This window comes from Clupea harengus, chromosome 18, assembly GCF_900700415.2.
Source record: "Clupea harengus chromosome 18, Ch_v2.0.2, whole genome shotgun sequence".
NCBI classification, from domain to species: Eukaryota; Metazoa; Chordata; class Actinopteri; order Clupeiformes; family Clupeidae; genus Clupea; species Clupea harengus.
In genome coordinates this window covers 9396558-9414590 of record NC_045169.1, presented here as the reverse complement: position 1 = coordinate 9414590, position 18033 = coordinate 9396558, and the positions used below count along the sequence as shown (strand labels likewise).

The following is an 18033-nucleotide window of genomic DNA, read 5'->3' as shown; positions in this document are numbered from 1 at the left end:
GGCTTTCTCAAAACTGCACACAGAAAACGGAAAACCTCACACACTCCCTTTGCAAGATGACTCTGCCATCAAATCTCTTAACTGTTCACTTAACTGTTCACAACTAAGCATTTGCTGCACACTACCAAGCATTTACAGCATAACATAACATAAAACAGCACACAAATATGCAGCAAAAAAAAGGTTTATTCCGGTACACACAGAGAACAGTACAGTACTGTAAACCGGCCTGCTGGTCCTGTGGGTTCCGTTCATATACCTTCCACCTCCAAGCTGAAAATAATTCCTCAATAGGATTCAGGAAGGGAGAATAAGGTGGAAGGTAAAGAACGGAAAAATGTGGGTGGTCCTGGAACCACTCACGCACTTGAGCAGCCCGGTGAAAATGGACATTGTCCCAGATGACAACGTGCTCGATCCGCTGTTGGTCATCTATTTGGCCAGGTGGTACCAGCAGGTCATGCAGGCCATCTAGGATGACGAGGAGACGGGCGGTGTTATAGGCCCCTAGGTGGGCATGACGGTGCAAGATCCCTTGGTGATTCATTCCAGCACACATCGTGATGTTCCCACCACGCTGGCCGGGGACCTCAACAATGGCCCGCTGGCCAATGACGTTTCTGCCCCTTCGCCTCCTTTTCACCAGGTTGAAACCGACCTCATCAATAAAGATGTACTGGTAAAGTACATTTGCTGTGTCGTGCTCCTGGATCCGCTGACACAGAGAGCATGAGAATGCAAGTTACAGTATGGACACAGAGAGGTCAACACAGTGGGCTACAGTGAGACACTGTAGAGAAGGAACAATATTGAATTACAGGTACAATACATGCATGTGTCAGTGCTGAATGTATGGTACTTACAAGCACAAACTCTCGCCGTAACTCCTTGATGCGGTCTGTGTTCCGTTCAAATGGGACCCTGTACACTTGTTTCATCCTCATAGTATTCCTATGAAGGATGCGGTCTAATGTGGATAGGCTGACAGTCTGGACATTCCTAAATATAGCACGGTCAGCCAGGATCCTAGCTTTTATTTGTCTCAGTGTCAGAGCATTGTTCTCACGAACTATTTCTACAATTGCTGTCTCCTGTTCGGCTGCAAAAATGCACGCTCTACCTCCACGGTGTGGTTCTCTTTCAGTCATGCAAAATACAAATACTGTGAGCACACTGTATTCTATTGATATGCAGTATTGCAGTACACAAGGCAAATATATTTCGTACCTGTTCTCTATCCTGAAGGTTCTTATGATGGCAGCAACTGTGAAGCGGCTGAGGTTGGGTTGAACCCTCTGGCCAGCCTCCCTCATGCTCAAACCATGGTTTAGAAAATGGTCTACAACAGTGGCCTGAATTTCATTAGAGATCACCATTCTCCTTCTTCTTTCTCCTCCTCCTTCTCCTTCTTCTCCTTGTCCTTCTCCTCCTCCTTGTCCTCCTCCTACTCTTCCTTCTTTTTGTCCTCCTCTTCCTCCTCTTACTTCTCTCTGTCCTCCTCCTCGTCTTCCTCTCCCTCCTCCTTCTTGTCCTCCTCTTACTTCTCTCTGTCCTCCTCTTCCTCTTCCTTCTTGTACTCCTCTTCCTCTCCCTCCTCCTTCTTCTTGTCCTCTTTATCCTCCTCCTCTCACTCTTACCCCTCTCCTTCTCTGGTTGTTGATATCTTCCAAGTTCTCTATTGATCATCAAACAAAACAGAGGCTCAAGGCACTTTTATGCTGCAGTCCTGATTGCAAATTGCTCAACAGACTTGAATGTTTAGAGATTTGACTATTTATGTGTTGTAGGTTGATGCTTTGAGATTTTACTTGAGAAGTGTGTGCAACAACTGAACATTGTGTGTAGTGTTTTGACAACAAGGTGATGTGTAATTGACATCAGAGTGTAAACAAGGAAAATCAGAGTCTAATGCAGATAAGGGAGTGTGAAGATGTGCCAAATTGGGTCGAGCGATTGGTACATGAAGTGAAGGTTGTGCAAATTGTGCCGAATTTTGTGTGTTCACAAATGAGAAAAACTGTAAACTTTCCCTCTCGGTGTAGTGAAGAGGTCAACTGAGTTGTCATCTGATGGATGTTGCTTTCTGCTGTCGACAGAGTTGCTGTCTTCTGCTCATTGCTGCTGGGGCAGCATATTTAATGTTATCAGACGTAGCCCTGAACAATTCCAGCTCATCAACACCAGGAGCATTTGAGGGAGAGGTGTAATTTGATTCCTTGTTGATATCGAATATCAACAACCTGTTGCCAGAATGGTGGACTGGATCTTGGAGAAGTTGGAGCACATATTATATTTTAAGGCAGCTATGTGTTTGGCTTTAGTTTGTTTGGCTATAAAACAGCAACTTTGATACATATGTTTTTAAATTGCATCACAAAATGAGGGAAAGACTTTTTTTTTAAAAGTTTGCTTAAATCTTCTTCCTTTTTTTAACCCTGAGATGGAAATTACACAATATGCAGGTATGTAGTTATTTATTGATAATTTAAATTAAATTGTTAAAGTGCTAGCTGGCTGGTTTTCTACTTTTAATTTGTGTGACTGTGTCGTTGGGTAACTCAAGCCTGCCTTGACGATGACGTTGACTACTTCTGTATACAAACATTACATGCACACGTACACACCTAATATAATACTTTATCCTCTCTAAACTGTCTTTGTCCATCACTGATATATCCAAACAAATTCCCAGTGCCATTTTGAGCAAGAATGGTACTTTATTCACACTTTATTGATCCCAAAGGAAATGTAATAAAATGACTCAGGAATGTCTTAAAATGAGTACATATGTGGTCATTTAGTGAATATGAAATGTTTTTTACATACGACTCACATAAGAAAGTGGTTCAAGTTAAGTGTGCTGGCTCATTCTGGATAACAATTAAACCTGAGTGTGACATCATCATGTTTTTCCAAAGACAAATGGAGTAAACAGGAAGTGTCATGTCGCCCTCTAGTGGCCACTGAGAGTAGAGGTCCAGACATCAACACACCTTTCAAATACCTCAGAGACAAAAGACACATCATACTCAAGTAACACCTTATGTCATCCACCAATCAAGGAATCTGAAGGAATTTATGTGTTCATACACATAAAAGTTTGTGTGTGCATGTCTCTGCAAGCGTTTGTGAAAGTGGTGGGCTGGGTGTATTGTTAGTGGCACAGTCCAACAGCACTGTTTGGGTGTGAGCATGCTTTAAGAATCCAGGAAGGAACGTTTGTAGAATTTGTTCATCTGCTCCAGGAAGACGAAGGTGAGGACAGTGTGTGGGCCCAGCCGGGCATAATACGGAGTAAAGCCCTTCCACAGGCTAAAGAACCCTTCATTACGAATCACTTTCACCAACACCTCCTACAGAAAAAGAAAGAGCAAGAGAGGGGAGGGGGAAGAGAGAAGGTAAGGAGAGGGGGAGAGATAGATAGAGGGGGGGAAGAGAGAGAACGGGCAGAGGAAGAAAGAGCATTGAGGGTCAGATGAGAGGGACTGATAGAGAATATCAGTGTCTCGAAGTGAGAAGTAAAAAACTATATCTTACCAGGCCATTCTTATACTCAGGCTTTCCATCGATCGTTCTCATGCTCTGGATCCTGAGAAGGAGAGAAAGACAGATGATACTATTAAAATAGCTGTGTTGTGAGGGTGTGTGTAAATATATATATAAATGTCATGTTTTTATAGGGCAATGTATTTATATTTTGTGTGTGTGTGAGACGCACCTTGTTTTTACTATATCTACCGGCATTGAGGCGGCAGTGGTGACCAAACCACTGAACATACTGGCACAGAAGTGACACAGTATGTCATCACGGAAGTATCCTGAGAGAAAAGGGACGAGAGAGAGCAGGACGCAAAGAAAAAAAGAATCCCACATCACAAGTCTGACCTCTTTCATTGTTTCTGCCTTTACGTTTTTTTCTTTTTTTCTTTTTTTTTCTTTTCATCACTCTCCCACTTCTTTGCCTTTCCTGGCATTCATATGGGTTCAGTTAGTCAAGAGGGTCGTAGAGAACCAATAGGAGAAAGGGGTGGAGAACAGAGGAAAGTGTATAATATGTGTTTGTGTGTGTGTGGGGGGGGGGGGGGGGGGTTAGTATGTAGGGGAGGGAGAGTAAAAGTAAGGGGGGTAGAAAAACAGAGAGACTAACCTGAATCCAGTAGGGCTTGTTTAGACTGTGAATAAGAGGCAAGCTGAGCTGCATTTACAACCACTGCCCTCGCCATGGTGGGAATGCAGCCCTAGATAAAAGCACACGCACACACAGAAACACAGAATCAGATAAGAAAAGAGAAGCAGATAATCTGAGAATGGAGAAAGTGTGTGTGTCTTTGTGTGTGTGTGTGTGTGGGTATGTATGAGGGTATGTCTCACCCTCCACAGTGTGCTAATGCCCTCCTCTCGTGAGATCCTCGCTAAAGCGTTAAAAACGTTACTGTAGCCTCTCTTCTGGTCAGGGGGCAGCCTGCAGTCACAAATGCAAGGGAGTACAAGTGTTTGTACACATATAACCTTCATGCTTCCTGTTTTAAAACCACTATAACTTGGCTAGTTAGTTGTCCTAGAAAACCGACAGAGTCTATGGATCACACACACACACAAACACAGACATCTCCACTTACATATTTATGCACATACACTGACAAACACACTCTCACACACACACACACTCTCACCGTCCATCAGCTGTCATGCGGATGAGTGCGACCTCGGCAGGCGTGCCAACGAAGGCCCCGGCTGCACCGGCCGTCATGCCGATCAGAGCCTTGAGCAGGAAGGAGGGCGGAGTGCCGTCGGCGCCCGTCATCCGTTCAAACAGCACGGTGTAGATGCCCAGGCGCGTGGTGGTGTAGGTGGCCTGCCGTAGCAGCCCCGCGGACAGACTGCCACCAGGTGGAGACCAGGAGCAGAGGGTTGGGAGAGATGGGACAGATGAGAGAGTGACAGGAGATGTGTCTCGGTTTGTATATCTAGAGATTATCCAGAGACGTTTATGCCGTCGGTGTTCCTGTAGCCCAACTGGAAGAGCAGGGTGGTAAGAACACCTAGGTCAGTGATTTCAATACCCAGGGAGCACAAATGCAAATAGAAATGCCTGTACAAATACTGGTAGTCACTTAAAGAGTCTGTTAAATGACTACATGTAAATGTTACGGCAGGTCACATCCCTTGGTGAAAAGCAACACTCATGCACATCTGCTAAGAGAGTACGATCATTGACACTCTTAAAACTATTTCTCCCAATCAATCGTCATACATCATCTAAGGCTCTTTCTGTTCCCTTCCATTCCCTTCACACACCATCTATCAAATCCTCTACAGTTAGTGTTTTCATGCTCTCTCTCTCTCTTTATGTAACTCATATGGAAGTGGTAAACAGGCACACACACACAAACAAACACACACATACCCTGTATAAATGCCTGTGAGCCCTTCGTTTCTTAGGATGCTAATGAGAGCATGGCCGCTGGTCTTGTACTCTCTGGCTTTTGAGCCCTGTCCACTAAGCTGCATGCGGTTCTTCACCAAATCCAGTGGCTGGACAAATACCGTTGCCCCCATCCTGTGGAGAGGACGAAAAGAGAGGAGGAGAGGTGCAGAATAAGAATGAATTTGTGAACAGAACAGATATGGAAACCAGGGTGCAGTGTCAGAAACAAGCACACACACACACACACACACACACCACTTATTGTTCAGTATTTGCACACTGGTGTCTTATTCAGTGTGTGTCAGGGGGAACCCGATAAGCCCTCAGCCACCATTCATTGTGGGTCATAAAAGATTGTCAGACTGCTTGTGGTTTTTGACCACAAGGCTGAAGGTCATTGTAGCAGCTAGGCTATTGTCATATGTGAGTATTATGTGGATGTTGAGTGACTGTATGTTTGTTATGATGTTGCTTATTGTGTTCTGCAGTTGCCGTTTCTTTTAATTAGGACCGCTCACTTTCAGAACTCTGCTGGGCAACGCCCCCTTGACTGGTGCGCCTCGCAAACATCTGATTGCATGGTACAGGTGCAGATAATTATGTCTGATTGAGCCCCTTTTTAACATGAACACTGAATAGTCTGTGGAGGCTGGACGTAAAGCAGGATTACTAGAGAGGACGGAGGAACCAAGTCTGGGACAGAGCTTTTGTAGTTGTTGGCGTTGCTGGATTACCGGACGTCTGTTAAACAAGATCCGAAGTTGATTGTTTCCCTACTGCTTTGGAGTGGAGGCCGGGGAGATCCCCGTCGTCTGCGTTCGTGGGTTGCCAGGAAAGAGCTGACCGGAGTCGTCCGTTTGACTGAGAGAAGCCTGATTAAATATTGACTGAGAGCGAGATTCGTCTGCTCTCGGTTCAATGGTGAGTGTGCCTTGTCCGCTATTAAACTGAAGAATTACGTATTAGCACCATACAGAGTAGAGTTTCACGGACTATCACAAGTAGCTATTTTCTTTGGGTGGATTTACTTTTGGTTGATATTATTACCTTTTCGTGTGTTGGCTATTTATTTTCTGTTTGCTGTGAGTGTGTATTGCTACTTGTGGAGATACTGGCGATTTCTCTCTCTCTGTGTGCGTGCGAGTGTGCGTGATTGACAGACCAACGTGAGCAGCTGTGGTGCGGTGGTGGATGCTGACGGACTTTGCTTGCGGACTTTGGATACGGCGGACTCTTGGACATTGTAGACTGTGGTTCCTTCGGCAGTGGCCTACGGCCTGATTCATATGGGCTTGTGTTGTATTTATATTTTAGTGCTTGTAATAAATTGTATATTTTTGTATCAGAAACGAAGTCTGGATGAATCTGTAGTGCTGCTCCCACCAAACAAAGAACCTAAACACTAGAACTTTAAACTAGAGGCCCATCTCTATAAACTGGGTGGCGTAGTCGGTCTACACTGCCGTCCTCCCGTCACACTATTACTATACAAAAAACGCTACACCATGAGGGGCACAATGAGGCTAAATGAAATATAAAGATAGGCCTAAATTATTTTCTTTTTTTTTATCTCAAATTTGTTTTCTCTTTTGCTCTTTTGTTTAAAACCTTCACATGCCTCATGCCTCTTACAAGACAACTAGGCTATCAAATGAAAGAACCTGTTCTGATTAGAGTAATCTGATCTCTGTTCATTGATGTGCAGGGAATAAAGTGAAATGAAGAGTTTTGTAAAAGTGGGCTATGCCCTATACAGTGATCACTCTCTCAGTTGATATTTGGGTCTGACAAGATTACGTCACTTAAATAATAGGACGTTTTAGTCCCACACAAAGTGAAAAGTAGGCAAAAGATGTTTTTATTCAAATTAAGTACACTGTCAGTGCCTCTCTGCATAGGCCTATGCGGACCTACTCATTCGAGTAAAAGCAAGTTGACTTTAAACCAATGACTGTAAGTGCATCTGCAAGTTAAGAGCGCTTAACTACTGCGCGAAAAGGACTTACCCTGCCAAGCCACCAAAGAGAAACTTGACATATTTTGGAGAAGTCTTGGGTTTGGATGAATCAGCAGCGGATGCCATGTCTTCGGCTCTCAGAATTTCTGGTCTGACTTCTCTTCCAACTCCCCAGCCCCTAGACTACATTCCCGTTATCTTCTTTTTCCCGTGAGGGTGTCTTTGCCTCACGTGATTGTTCAGGTACCTCCAGCGCACGCATATCATTAAACCATTTCGCCGCGCATGTTAGCTCAAACTTCAGAACTGACCGTTACAACAACTGTAATCAATAACAGTGATGGTTACCTAATGTTTATTTGACTTAGATAAGCCTACATGTTGTGGGGAAAAAAACCATCATCATCTTCAGCCACACAAACGCCTTCTTTGACAGTCCAATCAGAGCGTACCAAAGGCGGGCAAGGCAATGCTTGAGCGACATGAGGTCCGACCAATGACGTTAGACTACACATTTCGTTGTCCCTTTTAATTGGTTTTCAGTATGGCAAGAGGCAGAAACTTGTCAATTCTGACAAGAACACGGAAAGGGAAGTTCGCAAACTGTGCACAGTAACGAAAGGTAAATATTTTGTTTTGTCATTATGAAGTAATTTTGTCTTTGATAAGAACAGAATAGTATCCATGAATTGGTTGAAAATGTAAGTTTGCCACCGTTGCTCGAATGATTCGGCTTTTTAGGATGCCTACGTTACATGTTATGTGACCTAACATTTCCACTGGCTGGTGACGATAGCTACATTTCTTGCAATCTTGTAATACCCTGTTAGAAAGGTAGTTGACATTACGTTTTCAACAAATCGTAAGATCTCATCTTAAGAGCATAGAGAATAGACATCTTACCACCTACAGATATACATTTATCAAAGCTGAAGTACGAAAGAAATGCTTCAAAAACTTTCACTGATGCTTTGATGCTCATAGTGTAGCTAAAAGTCGTCTGATTGTAAACCCAAATGTTTATTTTGTACGTAATCCGTAAGGTTGCACCTGTACATCCTTATAAATGACACTGTACAGTCGGTAGATTACTACGTGTGGGTGCTGCTTTTCTAATTCTTGTACCACAACGAACCTTTTTCGCCACCAGATGTCGACACCTTGCGTGGAGTAAGGGACCGTAGGTCAAAATGGCCTGGAGTTCTTCGGCATGCAGCGGCCAATGAGGCGCTCAGAGCAAGAGCTGGAAAGGTGGAACAAGAGGGATGCGCCGGGTCCTTCGTCGCCATCTGCGGGCCCTGTTGGACCAGACGAGATCCTGCCGGTGTTCCTGTTTCCCACAGAGCTTGTGTTCTATGCGGGCCAAAGGAGCACTCACAAGAGGGTGCTCACCCTCTACAATCCTTACAACTTTCCACTGCGCTTCAAAAGTGAGTGGGGCAGGCAGGCCGGGGAGAGGGAACTGCATAGAAGGATAAGAAAGAATGCTTCATAAAAGCTTCCTTGTTATATATGAATGGCTTCTCTATGGGTTCAACCCTTCTCCCCCTGTTCTCTCTCTCTCCCTTTCTTTCACTCTCTCTCTCTCTGTTTCTCTCTCTCTCAGTGTTGTGCACAGCTCCAGCATTGTACACAGTGGTGGATGCAGAGGGCAGTGTGAGGCCTCACTCCTGTGTGGACATGTGAGTCCTTCTCTCCCTCTGTGACCCACTGAAACCCATCGGCGTCTTTGGCACTGGCAGTAATATTATGATTGAGTACTGCTTCTCTCTGCATTCCTTATGTAAACCAATGTATAGTGTAACCCCACTATGTGAGATGTGGACAGCCTTTCTCTGTCGGAGAAAGCTTTTGTTTTTTCAGTGTCCAGTAACCATGTTAGTCTGCCTCTTTGTGGGGGAAAAAACTACAACTCTCTGCATGCCTTGTGTGCACCCTGTATTCCCTACAGAGTGGTGCGGCACCAGAATGTGAGCACAGTCCACTTGGGCCGGAGGGACCGTTTTCGGCTTAACGTGTGGGGAGGGGGCCGCGGAGGGCTCCGCGTAGTGTGGGCTGAGCTGAGGGAGGGCCTGGAGCCCCCCCAGGAGAAAGGAGGGGTGCGCCCCGCCCCCCCTGCCCAGCCTGTCCGCGGCATCTTACCACCAGAGCTCAACAGGCCTAAGAGAGGTGAGGACTGCTATCTTGCCTTGTGCATGATGTAGTAGAGGGTTCACGCCTTGGTTGTCTGAAAAGCGCTTTGAGACAATGTGTATTGTTAATGGCGCTATACAAGTAAAACTACATTGAATTGGATTTAAAGATGAAGGGAAGGAGGAAGACAGACTGGTGTTGAGTGGGGGATTACTTGTGAACGAGAGATTAAGACAGTAAGCGATGGGAAGAGGGTGTCCCATCTGACCTCTTGTTACTTGTGAGCAGCATTCTATTTCAGGATAGACTGACATGGAATGCAAAAGCAGATATACACATTCACTCACACTCTCCCAACTGGTCAGAACTGATCAAACTAACTGGAGGGCTTTTGAAACCGCTTTGCCTTTGTTAAACTTTATCTGGATGACTTTAGGGTCTGAGTAGATTATCTAAAAGGAAAATTAAATAAAACCAGGCAGAAGAGACCTTCTAAAAATGTGAATGTTGTGAGAATGAGCACAGATATTTTTTTGAAAACATCTTTTTAACAGTTTGCGATCAAGGTCAAATTGCTCACCGAATGTCGAAGAGAGCCAAACCAGGCTTTCTGTTCACGGCGTCAGTAGAGTAGCTGAGTGGACAGCATCCATTTTTACTGAGTTGAGTTTCATCTTCTCTTGTCCAGGTGCTGGTAACCTCTCCCAGTTCATCATGTATGTGGTCATTGGGTTTGTGTGTGTTGCTGTCCTGATGCTCCCCTTACCTCAAGAGCCCAGCCCCATGGTTCCAACGCATGCTCATGTCTCTGTCATGCAAAAACTTGTTTGTGCCTACGTTTTAGGTGAGTTAACATCAGCCTGTTTATTCACTCCGTTAACTCAATGATTTAGTTGATTGTCATTTGTAGCTCTTAAAGCAGGATTAATCAAGATAAAAAAATGCATATTCACAATGTTATTTTCTATATTATTATTCCTGTCAAGAAAATAGCCATAATGTTTCAAATAAATACTTCTGCGCAGCTACAATGGTACCTGATAGAAGAAACACTTTCAGGGATATCAACCATAAACAGAATATGTCACCTTTTGGTGTTATGTGATAAAAAATTAGACAGTGCTCCGTTTAGAGTCCTGAAATGTTCTGATTGTATTATCATGACATTTGGTTGAAGCTGATGCGTGCATACACTTACATACAGGATCCAAGGAACCTACCTAGATCTCTCAATACTTCTTCACACAAATGTATTTGAGGGGATTTTCTCACCTCCAACACATATCACTCACCTGAATGATGTGACAAGTGCCACTGTGCAGTAGTATGTACCAGAGAGGAGAGGAGCAAACATAGAATTTGCCAGTTAGTCACATTTTGGTGGGCAAATTAAGGAGGATTTGGTTGTGAATGGCCCAGTATTTTGCCAGAGCAGCCTCTTTCCCATTATAATAAGTGTCCTGGGATCTTTCAGGAGCTCAGGGACAGGGGATCCTAGTGTCACGCCTCCTCTAAAGTTCAGTGTCCCCATAATGTACACTGGGCACACTGGCACCTTTCTTAACAGGTGTCCCAACAAACCCTGGGGGTGTTTCCTAGAAGCATAGTAACTTGCATAGTTTGCAACTTGTGTGATGCAAGTGTTTCCCAAAACCACAGTTCGAGGTAACTACGTTGGTAACTTGCATAGTCTGAACCATCGCTAAGCTACACCGAATGTTTGCAAACACTGACGTTAAGTTGTGTAGTTCGAGCTACAGCTCTCGACCTGTGGTTATCACTGATGTCAGGTTTTGGGGTTCAAATTAACCATTATAAATGTATTTTCGTCCCTGGTTGATATTTGACATTGTTAACCACCACAGAACTCTACTTATAATTGCCTTCATATATATAAATATTCCTTTGTTGTAGGGAAGGAATATGGTGTATTTGTTACATAGAACTAGTAAGAGGATTAGGGTGATAACTATGCAGAGTACAGAAATAATTCAGCCTGGATATGGACCCTTTACCACCAGGGTGCAGGCTTTGGGGTTGGAGTCAGTGGGGTGAGTGTTAGCCTACTGACCAGCTTGATAACTGTTCAACATAAAATGTAAAGGCCTATAAGTTAATTGAATAAAGACGGCGATTTCACGAGGTAAGCCTGTATGAACAGATTAATACGCTAGATGACCTAGGAATTTGGGGGAAATGATTCATGGATGAAATTCAGGCTACCCTAAAGTCTCAGTGATTTGCCCCTCATTAAAACATGCAGTGGTTCCAGTCCATGTGCTATACCATGTCATTAACCACGTAAGTTTGTAGTACTAACCAACATGGTCCAAACTTACAAAATACTATGTTTGTCATTTGGACAGTTTTGGGAAACCGTCGTACTTCAGATGTTAGTTAAAACTATCGTTACTGCTAATCTCTGCACCCCTGATTAGCCATAGATGGTTAAGTTTGAGCTACTAGGTGGCCTAGTTTGACGTCTGATTTCAGTTGCCACAAATTACTTCCTGTCTTTCAACTAAATGGCTAAAGATCCGTTTTCCTTTCTACAACTTCAGGTTTACTCACCATGGTGTTCCTACGGTAACACTCTGATACCTACTTAAGAGTGTGAAGGCAGCAGAGGCGGATCATACAGAAGACAAGGGTGGTGAACCAAACAGTTCAACGTTCTCCCTGTGCAAGTGATGTCAGGAATCAAAGCTGGATCAAGTGCTTAAGTAATGGAATGTACATACACTTCAGCTGTATATAATACTAGAGATATAAAACTAGGATGAACATTCTTTTTATATGTAGATGTGTTAACAATAAACTTCTGTAGAAAATACAAATTGCAATTAAAAACAAAAAAAAGTGTATGTCCTTTATTAAAACTTGGAGCCAACCAATGCTATACCATAAGTCAACTGGAAGAGTAGGATGTTTACCTTGATCATTTGTACCCACAGAGCACACCATGTAGATCTATACAAGTTTCTTTGGATAAATGTGCCAAACAGGAGCGGTGTTTGACCGGTGCACTGGACTGTAAAACCACACCACTGACATATGGTCATGTTCCTTGCAGTGTAGCTCATACGGTCATGTTCCTTGCAGTGTAGCTCAGGCAGGTGCAAATGTGGGTAAACATTTGCTACTACCAGAAAGAGCTAAAGAGTGAAATTACAGTTTTAATAACAAATCTTTGGCAGAGGTCCAGTCCAATTCTGGTTTAGCATCTTACAATTAGATAGATTTTGTGGGAGGGAGACAGTAGTTGAGGATTGACAGTCACATGTCAAGCTGGCAAGTGTAACTAGGTCTTTCTGCATAGAAAACCTCATAATGGAAGAAATAGAATTACTTTTATTTCTTTTTTTAAAGCAGAAATTCATGACAGTCCTATGGATCAATCCATATACCCACTCTTCCAACAGAAATTGGTCTGTAGATACAAGTCAAATCATGCACCCCCATACACATTGAGCTCCAAATTACTTTTAGGTAATGACTCACTACTCAATTGAACACTCCTATAAAGGATTTCTAAATCAATAGACAAAGGCATATTGGATTTAAAACTTGTATTGTATGCAAAAGGACAAACTGCCAGACATCAGAAGCACTGAGTAATTCAGAAAGGACCATTTGACATAGGAGTTGGCCAGACATCATGGGTTGTATGGGGTTCATGTGTAGGCACAGCTTCATTGGATTGTAAAGGGGGGGGGGGGGGGGGGGGGGGAGAAGAAAGAGGTTAACCTTTGATTTAACCAACTTGACAGACTGAAATGAAAACACTTCAGCTTACTTTGGTATGCATCATTAATTAAAGCCAATAATGCTTTATAAAGTCAGGCCTTAAGTTATGGTTCCAGTTACAATGTAAACTATAGAGAAGTCCTTACCAGTGGCTTCAGTGGCAGTCTCAGTTTAGTCATGTGGTGGTGGTGTGGCATCAGCAGAATCATTTTCAACACTTGGGGATTCTAACGAACAGAAATGTAAACCCTTTATACAGAACCTTCTTATCCTTTGCTTAAATAGTTAAGAGTGTACCTGTAGCGCTAGTTTGGTGCAAATGCAGTCTAGTTCTGGGATTTAGGTGTTGCGGTAACAAGTAGTCTTCACTTGCACCTCTGAAATTCGTTAAATGACCAGAGACCAAAAGATGCACATTTTACACAGAAAAGCCCTCGTCAGTGCCTTTAGCTTGGGCAGAGGTGGTCTCATTTTAAATATTTCATGCTACAGTGGCAACCGAATCTCCACTTGTCCCACTTTGATTCTAATAGAGATAAGTGTAAAACCTTTACACAAAAATTACCTTGCAGAAAAACACAGAAATTGCACAGAAAGCCCTTACCAGTGGGCAGATGTGGTATGATTTTGCAGATTTGTCGTTACTGTGACAACGTCATCTTGACTTGATCCATTTTGTTACATTAACACACATTACATTGCTCATTCACATTGCACTCCTGTTTTGCATTTTACTTTCTACTTATTTTTTTATATTCATTGTTTATATATTTGTATCGTATATACTGTGTTTTTTTGTACTTATTGTGTTTGTATGTTTTATGTATGCACCTACTGTATACACCAGAAAAAATTCCAGGTAGGTGTAAACCTACTTGGCAATAAATCCACAAGAGACAAAAAGCCATAGTCAGATACACAGGAAATCTGCAGAAACCAAAACAAACCTCAAAACAAGTTATGGAGCGGCACATAGGGAAGGTAGGCACTAGCAGAAATCCACAAGAAATGTGAAACTTACCAGTTGCTTTGGTGAAGGCAGATGTTGTCAAACACAAAAACCTCCTCAATATTCAGAAAAAAATCCTCAAAGCTTTGTATTTATTTAAGTATTGCAGAGTATATTGCCTGTAGTTTCATTTTGGGCCAAAGTAGTCAGGTTTGGGGGAACCGGTGCTGGGGTAGTAACTGAATCATCTTCACTGGGCTCATCTTGAGATAACACAAAGGGGACAAAGTAATGAACTGAAGCCCACTACACAGGATGTAAATTGATACTATTGTCTACAAGAACAGGAAAACCTTACCAGTAGCTTCAGTGTGGGCAGAGGTAGTCAGGTTTTGGAGATTCGGTGTTGGGGTGGCAACCACAGCATCTTTACTTGCCTCACCTTGATTCCAACACAAGATATTTTATATTGGAACAAACTGAAATCCCTCAAAGCCTTAAATAAAATTATAAATATTGCAGATTACCAGTAGCACCAGTTAGGGCAGAGGTAGTCTTGTTTTGATGACATTTTGTTGTGGTGGCAAAAAGACCACACACACACATTAGATAAACTGTCCCTTAGCAGTGGCTTCGGTGTGGACAGAAATAGTCTCTTGGCATTTTGTCAGCTCCATCTTCACATAACAATAAGCAAATTCAGACATTACACTTTAAGTCCTTACCAGTCACTCCAGGCTGGTAAGATGTGGTCTTGTTTTGAGAATTTAGTGTGGCGGTAACTACAGCATCTTCACTTGCTTCACCTTGGGATCCATAACACAATCACTTATATTACAGAAAAACCACAAAGACCAATTACATGCTGCAGAATACATTCAGTTGCTGCAGTTCGGCCAGTGGTCTAGTTTTTGGGCATTTGGTGTTGTGGTGGCAATGGGCTTACCAGTAGCTTGCGTTTGGGCTGAGGTAGTATGGTTTGGGGGATTTGGTGTAGGGGTGGCAACAGAATCTTCACCTGCATCATCTTGGGAAACCACAACACAGAAACACACATTTTTATAGGAATGGTCACACACACGCTCTGGATCTTAAGAGTCTTCCAAAGAACCATCATGATCTTCAAGACTATCATCATCACCATTATCGCCATCACCATGACCATCATGATCGTCATCAATGATGTTTGCAGAATCAAGTTGGCTTTCACACCAATCCTCCATCCCATCTGGGTCCACTGGAGAAGGATTAGGAAACAATGAATGTCCCAAACACATACCCTCTTTGGGTTTATTAGAGTTGAGTAGGCTGGGTTAAACCACAAAGCTAGACAATGCAGTTTAATATAAAAAAAAGAAGAATTGAGTAACAAACCAAAGAAAGCCAAATGTGGAATATGGACTATTAGATCACACACACACAAAGTCTGAGCCTCTTTGGCATCCGATATGATTCCTATAGAGAGAAGCAAAGCCAGGGTTTCTTTAATGGTCGCCCGGTCATGCGTCAACTGTGCGAGCCCTAGAAACAAAGTCACTGTCTACATTGGAAGCCATGAAACAGGAGTTAATAATGAGATTTTAAACTAGAGCCTGGTTGAAGCCCTCAGTGCCAGCAGAGTTTGTGTTGACCAAGCACAACTACACAAGAGACTTAATTCAATTTCATTGACAGTCATCATTCTTCCTCCTCGGGGGGAGAAAACACAAAAACATCCCAACCCCCTTATGTTAGAAGTCAATTCTGTAACAAAAGCTCTTAAGGCAGAGGTCATGCCTCTGGATGCATACAAGAGCAGTAACCTTACCCCCTCTGGTGTTTTGCATAGTACGCTCATTGTCTGAAGAACGGCCATGAACTGGAACACCAAACACTAAGACCAAAAGAGAGTCAAATGAAAAAAAAAAAAAAACAAAGGCCTGCAGAAAATGTCATACAAGTCACAAGGGATTGATCACAACCACTCACCCATCAAAGCGTACACATTGAGCAAAACCACAGTCGCCACAGTAAAAACCACCATGATGCTAAGAACAATAAACAGCTCCACCCTGGAGTCCTTTAAGTAGAGCTGTACGCTGGGCACAGTGGTTTTATCCTCATTACATTGATGGGTCACAGGCATGCCTCATTAAGTTTGCAGCTGGGTTAACGAGAGACGAGATGCACAAGGTGCTCATGTGATGATTGCATGGCCTATCAACTCAACATTGATTTCACCTGAAAAATGGGTTTTGGAACGCATCAGATTTTAATCTAATTAACAACCCATAAATCACATGGTGGTTTTAAGACACCTAAAAATAAACAAAGGTTTTTTTGTTCATTTTTTTATTTTAATGATAAGGTGTATTTTGTGATGTATTTAAGGTGTATTTTATTGGTGTAATGGAGATGTTCAGTGTAGTGATAGGACCACACAACTCCTGCCGCAAGCAACGCATGAAACGCAACGCAATGGAACCCAACGGAGCCACAATTCAGTTCGGCAAAGGATGACGTCACCCCATTCAAAGTGAATGGGGATCCGTCAACCTTGACGGATCAACGCATTCCAACGCGTACGTGTGAATGGCACGTTAGTCTTCTGATCTAGATAGGAAGGTCAGTGCATCAGAGGAGTACAGCAGACACAGACGTGTGTAAATCTCAATCCTAGACACCTTTAAAGGCATGTGGTAGTTGACAACAGAAGCAATGGTGTGTGTGATACAGGTGTGATGTTTGTGATTGTTACACATGTCATTTGTAGCAGAGGAAATTGTGATTAATGATGAGAAAAGACTTATCAGAAGAGCCAGGAAGACTTTATTGTTAATCTGTGCATTCATGCAGAACAACCCATCATTAACAAAGCTAGGCTAGCTATCTCCTCCTCCCTTTAACTCCTCACATACACACACACACACACACATACACACACACATATATATATATATATATATATATATTTATATATACATATATATAAACACAGAGGCTTAATCAACATCTCATTCATACACATCCATACACACAGAGAGATACTTGTCAAACAAACACAAGCTGGCTCTACAAGAGTACCACCACACAAATTACATACTATTTTAATCTTGTCACATATCATTTTCTAAAAATCCCAATTCTATTAATATTATTTTCATTGATTCTATTCCATTAATCTGTATGTGTGTGTATATACTGTGTGTGTGTCAGTGTGTGTGTGTGTGTATTTTGTCCATCTGCACAATCCATACACATTCCTGACCACTTCAATATCTTCTGTAACAGCTTTTGTGCAAGCATCTGATTGTCTCACCACATCACATTGCCCTACAACCAAATACAAAAAACGAATCTGTGAGTGATGTCTGTGTGTATGTGTGTGTGTCTGGGTGTGTGTGTGTATGCGCTTCCTGTTCCATGTCCTTCTTTGTTAAAGTTTGGTATATGGGGACTAAGTAGAATAGGGGTGGATGATATCTGATTGCAAATAATTGCTTCTGTAGGACAGAGCTCTAGGATTTAAACAAACAACGCTATGGAGAGAGTGTAAAAACAGCTCTGGGTATCTAACTCTAAATATATTCTGTAAGCATGGACTATATATGGCTGTCAATATTTATCTGTAGTATTGTAGCTTATATATACAGAAAAAGTTAACTGGTGTTACAGATCAGCGTTTTCCTATTTGTCTGGATAGCAGTACTGTTCCAAAACTAACCTACGGCCCAATCCAAACAGATCACAGATAAGTTCCTGTACAATGAGCTACTTGGTTAAACCATCCACTACAGGTCACTGAGGGTACACAGGCTATTCAACAGAATGTTTTAGTGC

The 18033-nt window shown here is 42.7% G+C and overlaps 4 protein-coding genes across 7 annotated transcripts in view; 1 reads left to right on the top strand and 3 right to left on the bottom strand.

Moving 5' to 3' along the window:
* Positions 1-2697: 2697 nt before the first annotated feature.
* LOC105891440 (mitochondrial 2-oxoglutarate/malate carrier protein-like) lies at positions 2698-7821 on the bottom strand. Its single transcript, XM_012817614.2, has 8 exons — positions 7435-7821; positions 5408-5560; positions 4674-4880; positions 4372-4462; positions 4148-4238; positions 3719-3818; positions 3538-3589; positions 2698-3353 (listed from the first exon to the last, which is right to left on the bottom strand). Exons 1-8 carry the CDS (start codon positions 7509-7511, stop codon positions 3198-3200), a joined length of 927 nt encoding a protein of 308 aa, XP_012673068.2. The 5' UTR covers positions 7512-7821; the 3' UTR covers positions 2698-3197.
* Positions 7822-7925: 104 nt separating this feature from the next.
* On the top strand, positions 7926-12430 carry LOC105891444 (motile sperm domain-containing protein 1-like). The gene is made up of 6 exons (XM_012817618.3): positions 7926-8007; positions 8536-8815; positions 8992-9067; positions 9337-9554; positions 10207-10362; positions 12080-12430. The coding sequence occupies exons 2-6, from the start codon at positions 8596-8598 to the stop codon at positions 12106-12108; spliced, it is 699 nt and encodes a 232-aa protein (XP_012673072.2). The 5' UTR covers positions 7926-8007; positions 8536-8595; the 3' UTR covers positions 12109-12430.
* Positions 12431-14312: 1882 nt separating this feature from the next.
* Positions 14313-16364, bottom strand: LOC116224666. 3 transcript variants are annotated; one of them, XM_031585159.2, is made up of 8 exons: positions 16183-16364; positions 16022-16087; positions 15589-15669; positions 15356-15451; positions 15161-15241; positions 14940-15020; positions 14573-14656; positions 14313-14477 (listed from the first exon to the last, which is right to left on the bottom strand). In XM_031585159.2, exons 1-8 carry the CDS (start codon positions 16337-16339, stop codon positions 14371-14373), a joined length of 753 nt encoding a protein of 250 aa, XP_031441019.2. In that variant the 5' UTR covers positions 16340-16364; the 3' UTR covers positions 14313-14370. The 3 variants fall into 3 exon arrangements, with proteins under 3 accessions (XP_031441019.2, XP_031441023.2, XP_031441020.1); XM_031585160.2 differs by lacking the exon at positions 15589-15669 and having other exon boundaries at positions 14333-14477; positions 16183-16295; XM_031585163.2 differs by lacking the exons at positions 15356-15451; positions 15589-15669 and having other exon boundaries at positions 14331-14477; positions 16183-16356.
* A 638-nt stretch (positions 16365-17002) lies between these two features.
* Positions 17003-18033, bottom strand: part of LOC105891406 (voltage-gated potassium channel subunit beta-1) — a 27078-nt gene continuing 26047 nt past the window's right edge. For both annotated transcript variants that reach the window (XM_031585225.1, XM_031585227.2), the window contains exon 14: positions 17003-18033. This exon is cut by the window's right edge and continues 1451 nt beyond it. The gene's annotated coding sequence lies outside the window, so the exon portion shown is untranslated.